General features: G+C 38.6%; 1 protein-coding gene across 1 annotated transcript in view; it reads right to left on the bottom strand.

Moving 5' to 3' along the window:
• The window catches only part of Lrrk2 (leucine rich repeat kinase 2), a 155425-nt gene that overhangs the window by 76681 nt on the left and 66566 nt on the right, over positions 1–12178 (bottom strand). Inside the window, exons 21-23 of the mRNA XM_023708602.1 lie at positions 2743–2861; positions 1733–1802; positions 1043–1260 (exon numbers count right to left, since the gene is read on the bottom strand). Coding sequence (XP_023564370.1) covers positions 1043–1260; positions 1733–1802; positions 2743–2861 — 407 coding nt within the window. The remainder of the gene's footprint in view (positions 1–1042; positions 1261–1732; positions 1803–2742; positions 2862–12178) is intronic.

The following is a 12178-nucleotide window of genomic DNA, read 5'->3' as shown; positions in this document are numbered from 1 at the left end:
ATGATAATTGGGAAGTACATTAGCATTAAGAGTAGTTTTGTTTTGCTTTCATGTATTTGGTACAGAGTCTACAGGGTCTACAGGGTCTACAGGGTCTACAGGGTCTACAGGGTCTCACTACGTAGATCAGACTCGGAGTGATTCTCCTGTTTTCAGTGTCCAAAGAGCTGGGATTACAGGCGCGCTTCGCCACGCCCAGTCTCAATTGTTGCCCCAGTGCACCCCAGGGGAGAGGCAGGCACCGCGTGCTTGGGATGGAACCCCAGCCACTGTACTGTGCCTAAGCAGGTGCTTTTGTCCACTGAGCTATCTGGCTGGCCCAAGAGTAGTTTTTTGTTTTGCTTTGTTTTGTTTTGAACAGGGATAATCTTTTATCAAATCTTGCATGTCAGTCCCTAAACTCAGTTTAATTATTTAACCCCTTGTATTAAGGTCTAGTTACGGTATTCATTTGGGCTTTAAAAACTTTTCTAGCCCATAACACAAAAAAATAATGACCAAAGTTAATATGGAGAGGAACACCCGGTCAACAAACTATATTGTATTTTAATTCTTAAAAAGATAAGAATTTGGGCCAAAAAAATCAATTTTTAAGATACATACAATTTTAAAACTCAAAAATACCCAAAATCCAATTATGACCCTATTGCTAAACCCAGTTTACAGACGAGATAATGATGCCGTACCGCAGTCCAAGTAGCAAACACTTGTCAGCACAGGATCGACACAGGTCTGACTCTACTCTGTCTAACATAATTTAAACCGTATAAGTAACGGAGTAATATCACTATGTAGCTGTAGTAGACGGACTCGCCGTCATCAGGACAGAGCCCAGGATTCCTTCTCAATGTCCCTCCCATTCCCGCCCTCCGAGGGGTCTCTGCACACCACGTGGACCTGAAGAATGAGAGGACTGACTGCCAAAGACAGACACAGCAGCAGAGCCTGCTTCTGAAAGGGTGAGCCAGCCGGTTCAGCGCAGTGGCCTGCCCCTGCGCGGTGGGTGCAAGCTCGCGTCCCCAGGATGGAGGGAGGGCCTCACCTCGCACAGCAGCTTCGGGAAGCTGGCCAGCGCGTTCTGCTGGAGCTCCAGCCGCTGCACGTGCTCCAGGTGGCCGCTGATGCAGCACTTCTGGCCCAGGGCGTCCACGTCTCGGAGCTCATTGGCGGAAAGGTCGAGGGACGTGATGTGCTCTCTCTCCCCAGCCGTGGAAGAGGCGCTGTCTGAATGCCTCACATGGGGCTGAAGTTTGGAGGACCCTTTTGTCAAAAACAAACAAAAAACTAGACGTCGAAGCAAACAATTGAAGCGCAAGTGGTAGATAGAGGTTTGCTGAACACCTGCTAGGGTCAGACTCAGTAGGAGACCACCCTTCGGAGCTCACGTTCTAGAGGCAGGCAGGGGTGGACAGCTGAGAAAACAACATTTGATGACATAATGTGAAAAAAATGAAAGAACTAGAAAATGAGATGAAGAGGGGTATTGGTAGGGGTGTTATTTAGATTTCAGAAAACTCACTAAAACGTAGATATCCAATAATATTCAGAATGGGTAAGTTCTAACATTTACAACTATATTTTATTTTTTAGAGCCTGGAAAATCGTTAGGCAAGCATATATGACAGTTATGTATGCTAAAACGGGCACCAAGAGAATAGGCAGAGGAAACTCAACAAGGTCATGCAGCCTGCCCAAAGTAACTGTTTATTTACGATTACGTCCAAACACTTACTGAGTGAATCATCTGAGGACAATAGTTTTCTTCTTCTCCTCAGGAAATCTTCATGATCAAAAACAGGCCCCTATTGAGCAAATAATCGCATCTATAATAAAATTGTTATTAGAGTTTTTGAGAACATTTTAATATAGAAACAGTCATGAAATTTTAATGGAAAAATAGCATTTATAGCTATGGAAAAATAAGAAAGTACAAACTAAAAGCCTAATCAAGGAGATAAAAGGCTTTTATGCCAAAATGACCTCACACGGCATCTATAATCTCTCCTTTATTTTAAATATCAGGAATCTGAAAAGCAGGGAGGTTAAGTCATTAGGCCATATGTATCCAATTTCTTTCATTAATGAAGCAATTTTTTCTAAGATAATAATAGAAGCTAGAACCAGCATACGAAAACTACAGTGGCCTGATTTCATTTATTCAGCTACCATCATTCATTTTGCTTATCTTAAGAAATAAAACAGCCCTCATATTTTTAATAATGAATGATGGTTAAAAATGCAACAGCTTCTACTTTTCCCAACCACAATATCAAACATGTAAATTTTTCCTTTTCTTCCACAGTTCTCACATCGATAAGAGATAATGATTACTAAACAACTAAATGATTCTCAAAGCAAAAAATACACATCGTATTGAAAAATGAGAATGTACTTCTCCGGGTTCAGTGTCCTTCTGACTCCTACCTGGCTCCTTAGAAATCGCTATAAGATTTCTAGCTAGAGAGTGTTTACGGGAGCGGGACACACATACCTGGTCTGGCACTAGGAAAACAAAGGATTAAGCCACGTTGAGGTATCCTTAGGCAGTACAGAAATTCAAACTCTACATGCTCAAAAATCTACACGTGTACATTTAAGCTCTGTCTCATCTGTTTTCTCATATATACTTGTTCAAACCTCAGAGAAATTCCATACCAATCGGTCCCAGCTCTGTCACAAATTTCAGTACTAAAAACACGACATCAGTAGTTGAACAGACAGCACAATCACTGCGTAACTTACCAATGAAGTGGAATGTCTCTGCAAATTTGGAGAGCAGCGCTGCAACACGGGGTCTCGGCAAAATTCTGCTACATTAATTGAATTTGATTTCTTTTTCACAAAAAACGAACCTTCACTTCCTATTTTGAAACAATAAAGTAACAGGAAAGTGAGGAAGAAAGGCTGACTCAATCATAAGATGCTAGCAGCACAGCTCAGTCATGGAAGATTATATATTTTTATTAATGAAAATTTCACCATCAGTTCTTTAAAGATGATATACTATCAGCTGTTCATTTTAAAATTAAACTACATTTTTCTGCCTCCATAAATATTTATTGACTGGCTATCACAGACTAGACACTGAGTAAGGGCTACATAAAGACAAGCAGGGCAAAAATAAATTCATGCCTCAGAGGAGCTCTTAGTCTTATAGGAATAAGACGAGGAAATCAAGGTTACGGGCATGGTACTAAATATATGTGTTTCCAAGACACAGAAAGATTTGCACACAGATCTGATCAATGTTAATTCTTTTCCACTTATCCGCACTTTCCTCATACAGTTTTCAATTCTGGGTATAAGTCCCCAGATCACACCTTATATTACACAACATACAGCCACCTTGACTGTAACACTATTTGAATTTCATGCCTTCTCGTACGGAATGTCATTAAACACAATGAGTTTAGCTGACATTAGTCTTTAAGCTTCTTTTGTGTGTGTGTGTTTATTTGTTGTTTTTTACAGTATTGGAGATTAAACCCAGGACTATAGTTCAAGCAAACACTCCACTATTCAGTTATGCTTCTAGACCTAGGTGTAATTTTATGAAATAAGAAATGAGAATTACTTTCAGACTTATGGATTTTCAAGAAAATATATATTAATAAAAATCATTCTAGCAAGGATAAATAATATGGAGATATTTATAAAATAAATAGTTCATAAAATTTTAAATTCCATCATTATTTAGCTTGGAAAGATAAAAAAATAATTTTAGGTGTCAAATACAAATTATAAAATCAATACATCCAAGAATTAATTTTATAATATTCTACATAAATCTTGACATAAACACTACCTATCTGGTTTGGTATTAAAATTAAACTATAATCTAAATGATTTTTATGCTTAATAATTTTAATAAGATGGAACTCATAATTTATTTACATATCTTACAAAACATACCTTATTTTATAATTATCTCATTTTATGTATGTGAAAGGTTTGTCAGCATGTTTATATATGCAATATATAATGCTATATAATTCATTTTATAATGATTTTCATGTTAACCTTTCTGATGTTCTCCTTTATTTAAAAAATGCCAGAAGGGCTCAGTGATCGAGAACATGTTTAGCACGCAAGAGGCCCTAGGTTCAATCCGTAACACCAGCCCTCCAAAGAAAAGAAGTAAAAAAATAACTGAAGGGAATTTTTTCAGATGTGGTAGACTAACAAGCATACATTTAAGTTGATTCACATAAACAATTAGAAAACTGAACAAAATATGTTTAAAAAAATGAATTTAAACATTGGCCAACAGTCTGGGCATATATAATTCCTGACAGAAAAGAAACAAATGGTCTGCATCCTATTGAGGCAGGTTAGGGTGTGGCTGACTGACTGGGGAAGTGGGACTGACCTACTGATCACAGGGGTCCAGGTCACACGGAGGAACAGTTCCCAGAGCCCTGCACTTGGAACCAATCAGAGGCCGCGACCTTCAGTTCTGCTGGCAAGAACTGAAGCAGGTTTTTGACAGGACGGCCTAGATCTCATGTCAGGCCGAGGAGTGGGCCAGACAAAAGACGGCCGCCATTTTCCTCACAACCACTGTTCTGTCTCACACTGGTCCACGCTCATGCTATAGAGGCCCACACTCCTTCTGTAGAGCCTGTTTCTTTTCCTATCTTTAATTAATGTAAAACTTAGTGATCATCTTAATCAATTTGTGTTCAGGACAGAAGGAACCTAGAGAAGAATCTCTGAAAGGGCTCCCTAGCACCCTAGAGCCCAGTAACACCATTGTCACCACACTGGCCTGCTGCCTGGAGGCAATTTCAGGGTGACAGACACAAGGAGAGGGAACTGAAAGAAAGCCTGACGGCTATTCACGAGGGTGTGAAGAGCAACACAGACTCTGAGGCAGATGGTATTCCAGGCAGAGTCCTAAATAAAGAGCTCTAATAATCTGCATGGGGGTGTCCCGCGCTATAGGGAACGTACTATAAGAAACAGAAGAGGAATTCTTCTGGAGGAGCAAGAGGATACTACAGTAGATACAAACTTGGATCAATACGAAGAATTTACTTCACACAAGAAAACCACAATCCGCAATATCTAGACAGCCACTGACACCTTCAAAATATAAAAAGAATTAACAACAGAACAAGAAGGTCAGTCAACAAACCGATAGGTATACCATCAACATTTTGAAGTACAAATGGAGGGAAAAATTAGCAAAGATATAGAAGACTTGAAACATGTTACCAAAAAGTTTGACCTAATTGACTTGTCCTGTTCAATGACTGAACACACTTTCTTTTTTAATTGTTCGTGGGATATCACCAAGATTGACCATTTGACAATCCAGAGCACCTTTCAATAAATTTAAAAAGCAAAAAATATCAGAGTAAGTTCACTGACAACCAAAAAGTTAAACCAGTAATAAGAATTACCTAGTAAATCCCTAAATATTTGGAAAATAAGTGATGCTCTTATAATTAACCCATAAATCAAAGAAGTCACAAAGGAAATTAGGAAAAAAACTTTAAACTGAATGAAAACATAATATATAAAATTTAGAGATGGTGCTAAAGTGACAATTCAGGGAACCTGACATGAATTATCTTAAGTCTTATACTACAAAATGAGAAAAATCTACAAAGCAGAATTTTGTGCCCACATTAATAACTTGTACATAATGCTACTTAAAATAAATAATGAAAAGGAAATAATAAAGACTAGGGCAAATCAATGAAAAAGAACACCAACAAAACTCTAAAAAGATCAATGAAACTGATTAACCATGAGTAAGACTGAACAAGAAAAAAAGACAAATTACCAATGCAAAGAAAAAAAGTTCAGGGCTGGAGAGATGGCTCAGTGGTCTAAAGCACCTACTTAGAACAAGCTTGGCAAAGCATCAGGGACCGCGGTTCAATCCCCCAGCACCACATGCCAGCCAGCCCGCCCCCTGGTGGGCTGAGCTGGCCACACACACATACCCCTCTCTCTCTCTCTCTCTCTCTCTCTCTCTCTCTCTCTCTCTCTCAAATAAATAAATAAATAAATAAATAATTATTAAAAAAAAAAAAAAGAAAAGAAAAAAAGTTCAGCTATCATCACTACATCACTGCAGGTCCTAAAAATATCAACAAGGGAGTTCTTATAAATATCATTAAATAAATAAGTTTTGCATGTGAAATGTACATATTTCTTGAAAATAAGAAATTCCCCAAACTGATTGGTAACATTTAAAAAAAATCAAAACAACCACAAGTTTATTCAGGTTATTAAATTAATAATTAAAAATCTCCCCCAGATTCCAAGCCTATTCATACTCTATTGATGAATTCTATCAGATGCTAAAGAATAAAATGATACTTCCATACAAGCTTCAAGAAAATAGGGGACCTGGGAACTCTGTCCAATTCAATAGCTAAATATTATTCTCATAATCTTTTTTTACTTTTTTTTTATTTTAGGGGAGAGTCTACAGGGTGTTCAGGGTCTCACCACTAGATTGGACTCGTAGTGATCCACCTGTTTACAGCTTCCCAAGAGCTGGGATTATAGGAGCGCGCCACCATGCCCAGTCTCAATTGTCATCTCACCATGCCCCAGGGATGGGGCTGGCACAGCAGGCCAGGGAATTGAACCCCCAGGCCCTGGGCCTACTTGCAGGCACTTTAATCTGCTGAGCTATTTGGCCAGACCTACTCTCATAATCTTAAGGAGGGATGGACTTGTAGAACAATATCCTTCACAGATACAAAATCCTTAACAAATTTTATTTCTTTAATTAGATTAATTTATTTATTGGTACCGGGGATTGAACTCAGGACCCTGGTCTTGCCAGGCAGATGCTTATGTCAATGAGCTATCTCCCCATCCCTTAACAAAGTTTAGAAAAAATCCAATACTATGTAAAATGGTAGTGTGCCATAACCAAGTGAGATTTTTCTTAGGACTGAAAATTTGGTTTAACGTTTAAAAATCAAATCAATATAATTTATCACAGTAACACAAAAAAGGGGAAATACAACTATTTCAACAGAGGTCATAAGCAGTTTTCCAACACTTACTATTAATGACAGAAAGGCTCATCCTACAATGACTGGGAAGTAGCTTCTTCACCCTAACAAAGGACGCCTGTGACAAACTAGGTAATGCTTTCTCCCAAGTCTAGAAACAAAGAAATGATGCCAACTCTTTGCACCTCTATTCAGCGTGGTCCTGGGAGTCCAGCAAGTGCCATAGGCAAGCAAAGAGAAAGGGAAAGAAGGGAGGGAGAAAGAAAAGAGAAAGGGAGGGACAGCAGGCAGCAGGAACTAGAAAAAAATAAGGAAATTTTTCGCATAGTGAAGCATACATTTGTGTACACTGAAAATTCTACGGAATGCAGTGGCTGGGAAGATGGCTCAGTAGAATAGCGCTTCCCTGGCAAGCACAAGGGCCTTAGTTCAATCCCCGGTTCCAAAAAAAAAGAAAAAAGAAAACTATGAAATGTATAAAAAGCTGGTGAAACACTTAAGTGAGTTTAACAAATCCACAGAGTACAGAATTAATAATTGCTCTACTTCTATATACTAGTAGTAAATGACTGGAGATTAGAACTAAACACCATTATAATAGTATCAGAAAACATGCAATAAAATATTACTTTTTAGGGGCCAGCGAGATAGCTCAGCAGTCTAAAGCACACGCTTAGGCAAGCTTAGGCAGGAGCAGGAGATCATAGTTCAATCCCCAGCACCACAAGCCGTGCCAGCCCGCCCCTAGGGTGGGTGGAGCCAGCCAAAAAAAGTAAAATAAAAATAAAATTTTAAAAATATATATTATTTTTTAAAAGACAAAATTCATGGAAATATGTAATATATTTTTGTTCAAAAATTAATTAAGATATTCCCCCCCAAAAATAGGAGGCTCACAATACCTGACTTCAGGCTATGGCAGAAGCCAACAAGGATAAAAACTGCATGAGACTGGCCCAGGAACAGACGTGTGCAGCAGAGAAGCAGAGCAGAGGATATAAACACATCCACTGACACATTTAGCTATTTGATATTTGATGAAGAGGCCAAAAGCACAAATTGGAAGAAAGATTGCCAATTCAACCATTTGGTGCTAGAAAAATTGACTCTCTGCTTACAGAAGATTGGGATCTGACCCATGTCTCTCACCACATGCTAAACTAAAATCAAAATTGATCCAAGATTTAAACATTAAAATATAAATATTGAACCTACTGCGAGATAAAATACGCAAAACATCTGAAGTCATAGGTATAGGAAAAGATTTTCTTTTTCTTTTTCTTTTTTTTTAATTTTAGGACAGGATCTACAGGGTCTATAGGGTCTCACTGCATAGATCAGACTCGTAGTGATCCTCCTGTTTACAGCTGGGATTACAGGTGTGCGCCACCACGCCCAATTGCTGTCTCAGAGCGCCCCGGGGGTGGGGCCAGCACGCAGGCCTGGGGATAGAACTCCCAGCCCCTGCGTCTCCCTAAGCAGGCGCTTGAATCCACTGAGCTATTTGGCCAGCCCAGAAAGGATTTTCTTAGTAGAGTGAAGAGACAACATACAGAATAAGAAAAAAAAAATCATCAGCTACTCCTTACACATAGGACTAATATTTAGAATATACAAAAAACTTTTTAAAAATCAGACCATCTGAAATACAAGAACCAATCAGGAAATTTGCAAGTGGAATGAAGAGACATTCTCAAAAAGCAGTACAAATGTCCAACAGATAAGTGAAAAAACACTCAACATCACTGGCCATTAGAGAAATGCAAATTAAAACAATGCTAACATTCCATCCTTCTATTTTAAAGAAAATAAAATTTTTTAAAAACCAATACAGAATTTCACAACAAGGTGATCGGAAATCAACAATGGTTACCATGTACTGCCTACTGTTACATGTTGCATCTTATACCAGAAAGAACGGCAAAGGTCAAAAAGTCAAAAATAACAACTGCTGGTATGACCACAGTGAAAAAGGAAATTTCCTACATTGGTGGTAGGAAAGCAAATTAGTACAACCGCCATGGAAAGCAGTATGGAGATGCTTTAAAGAACTAAAAGAGGAAATTCTGTACAATCCAGGTATTCCCCTTCTAGGTATTTTCCTCGAAGAGCTAAAGACAACACATTATAGTGATACATGTATACTAGTGTCTATACGGTATGATTCATAATAGCTAAACCCTAGAATCAGCCTGGATGCCCATCAATAGATGAAGGAATAAAGAAAATGTGCTTTCTAAAAATTAAAAAAAAAGAAAAAATGTTTTCTAAGCATAATGAATACAACTCAAAGAGAAGGAAAATTTTGAGAAATTTCTAGGGAAATGGATGTACCTGGAAAATTTAACGATGAATGAAATCAATCAGACCCACAAGCTAAATGCCATGAAATATCTCATTTAAATAAGACAACATGTAAATAAAGAGCATAATAAAGAATGGATAGAAGGAGGCAAAGGGACAGAGCTCCTGCAGACAGCAAGGGTCTAGGAGACCAAGGGCCAGGGGCGTGCGGAACGGAAGGGGAAGTGAGTGGAATCCAGACACGCCAGGCACAGGACCCCAGTAACCTCAGTGCATGCAAACAATGTGTCATCATAAAATTAATAACATGAATGAAAACAGGAGAAGGGGATTCAGAGGAAGAAGGAGGTGGGCAAGAAGGGGAAGAGGACTTGTTAAAAAGGAAAATAAATATATAATGCTACTCCCCAAGATGAATGTAAACATCACATACTATGAACATATACTAATGAAAAAAGACATTTCCCAGATGCAGTTGTAGATTTAATCTACACACATCGGTGTATTATATAAATTCTATGTTATATAATATATGGTATGGTTTGTGTCTGGATGTCCCCTAAAGTCTTATGCAGTCATACAGCAGGCTTCTGGAGTTTATGATTGACTCATGTTCTAACACTGGGATTATGGGTGGGAGTGCTACCCCCGCACGGGTGCAGGCAGCCTGCATACAACAGAAGGGAGGGTATGAGGTTTTCTCCCTGCTGCTCCTTTCTGCGCTTTCTTTTTTTGCTGTTTTCCGCCACCATGAATGGTGGCCTTCTGCCATGTGCCACTCTGCCTTGGAGCCAGCTGAGTATGGACTGAAACCTCTACTAACTGTGAATTAAATAAACCTTTCCTTCCTTAATTCTAGGCATCATGTATTTTGTCTCAGCCACAAGAGAAAAGTAACCAAGATAATATATAAATAACATTTACAAATTATTTTAATATTGTCTATATTTAATCCCAATAAAAGCGCTATCATAAAATTAGCTAATTCAGAAATGTATATAGAAGTGCAAGAAGCTCTAATAGTGGGGACAATGTGGAAAAAGAACTCCGGAGAACACTATCTGATTTCAAGACAAACTGTCAAGCTAAACTAATTTAAACAGTGTAGTGTTGACAAAAGAAAGACATAAATAAATGGCACAGAATAGTTAATGCTAAATACAGCCATACTTATATCGCCAATTATACTGAACAAAATGGGCATTGATTCAATGAAGAACTAGAGTACTTTCAATGATGATGCTGGAATACCTAGAGAGTCACATGGAAGTCAATTTTTCATTGATACCACACACCAAAACAACTTGCAGTTCATTATAGATCTGCATGTAAAAGCTGGCATTGTAACTAAGACAATTAGAGGAAGCAGGCAAAAATGTTCACAGATGCAGGCTAGGGGATGTTTTCTAAAAGGCGATAGAAAAAGCTCACACTACACAAGAGAAAGTTTAAAAAAAACCAACTTCATCAAAACGTAAAACCTCTGCTTTATAAAAATTACCATTAATAACATGAGAAAGCAAGTTATGACTGGGGGAAATTATATATATCCATCCATTATTATTTCTATTCAGAATACCCAAATATATAGAGAACTCCTAAAATACAGTGTGACAACAACACAATTAGGAACAGATACTTCACAAAGAAAACATGTTAATTATTGTAAGGGCATGAAAATATCCTCAGTAGGAATGTCATGGAGGCAAATGACAAGTAATCCAAATGAGTTAGAACAAAGCCTCCACCAGAAGTGCTAAAATTAAAATCAGCCAACTGCATCAAGCATTGAAAGGGAAAACAGTGTTCTGGTGCACTGCTGGTGGAACTACAGCACGGCACAACTACTGTGGGAAAGAGTCCGACGCAGAGGAGCACAAGCTGTGTGGTTCTATTCATAGGAAACTGGAGAAAACACTAATTTAACTTGTAATGACAGAAGGCAGATACGTGCCTGCCAGGACGCAAGGACGGAGGGTCACGCTGTGAAGAGGTAGAAAGGAACTTTTATGCATATCGCATGAGTTGGTAGTAGTGGTAACCACACCTTTACAAATATCCAAAGCCCATGAAAGTGTCTACCCACCAGAATGCATCTTATGTTACATAAACAATAACAGTAAAGATGATTTATAAAAATTGCTTAGACTTGAAACGTTTCATTTTCAGAATACTTTGCTTTTTGCCTTCTCAGACACCTTCATTCTACCACTCAAAGCTCTGATCAGCGTCAGTATGGAACAAAGCCCTTGCTTCCATTCCTACCAAGAAGCACTGCGTTACACATCAGTCATAATCAGTATCATTGTATGTCGTGTTAATATCAATTTGGTAAAAAAAAATTATCCAGTGACCTATTAAAAATTGAATTTTTTAAAACATACATGTATTTATTTATTTATTTATTTGGTACAGGGTCACGCAGCTCAGACTCATAGCGATCCTCCTGACTCAGCTTCCCCCAGCACTGGGATTGTAGGCATGTGCACCATGCCGGGTTTCAGGGCTAGCAAGGCATGCATACCGGGGATCAAACCCTGGTCCCTGGTCCTCGTGCTTGCCAGGCATGGGCTTAGACTGCTGAGCTATCTCCCCATTCCCTTAATGTTGTTCTAAAACAAAATAAAAGCCAAAAGGATGTGATTCAGTGCCTGGTATGTAACCAGGCAGTCCAGACAATTGACTTCTTGTTGAATCCTCACAGGGAACCCTGCAAGGCTCCCATGACAATGCCTGGCAAGGCTAAGGAGCTCTACACAAGCCACACACAGACGGAGTCACCGCCCAAACACAGGATCACCCCCGGCTGAGTCGGTGTTTCTACCCTCATAATCACCTCACAAGCTAGGTTTTAACATTCAGAAGCAAAAAAAAAAAAAAAAAAAAAAAAA

The sequence above is a fragment of the Octodon degus genome, unplaced genomic scaffold, assembly GCF_000260255.1.
Source record: "Octodon degus isolate 3935 unplaced genomic scaffold, OctDeg1.0 scaffold00409, whole genome shotgun sequence".
Classification (NCBI taxonomy): domain Eukaryota; kingdom Metazoa; phylum Chordata; class Mammalia; order Rodentia; family Octodontidae; genus Octodon; species Octodon degus.
The sequence above is the reverse complement of the archived record's forward strand: the minus strand, read 5'-3'. Positions and strand labels throughout refer to the sequence as shown.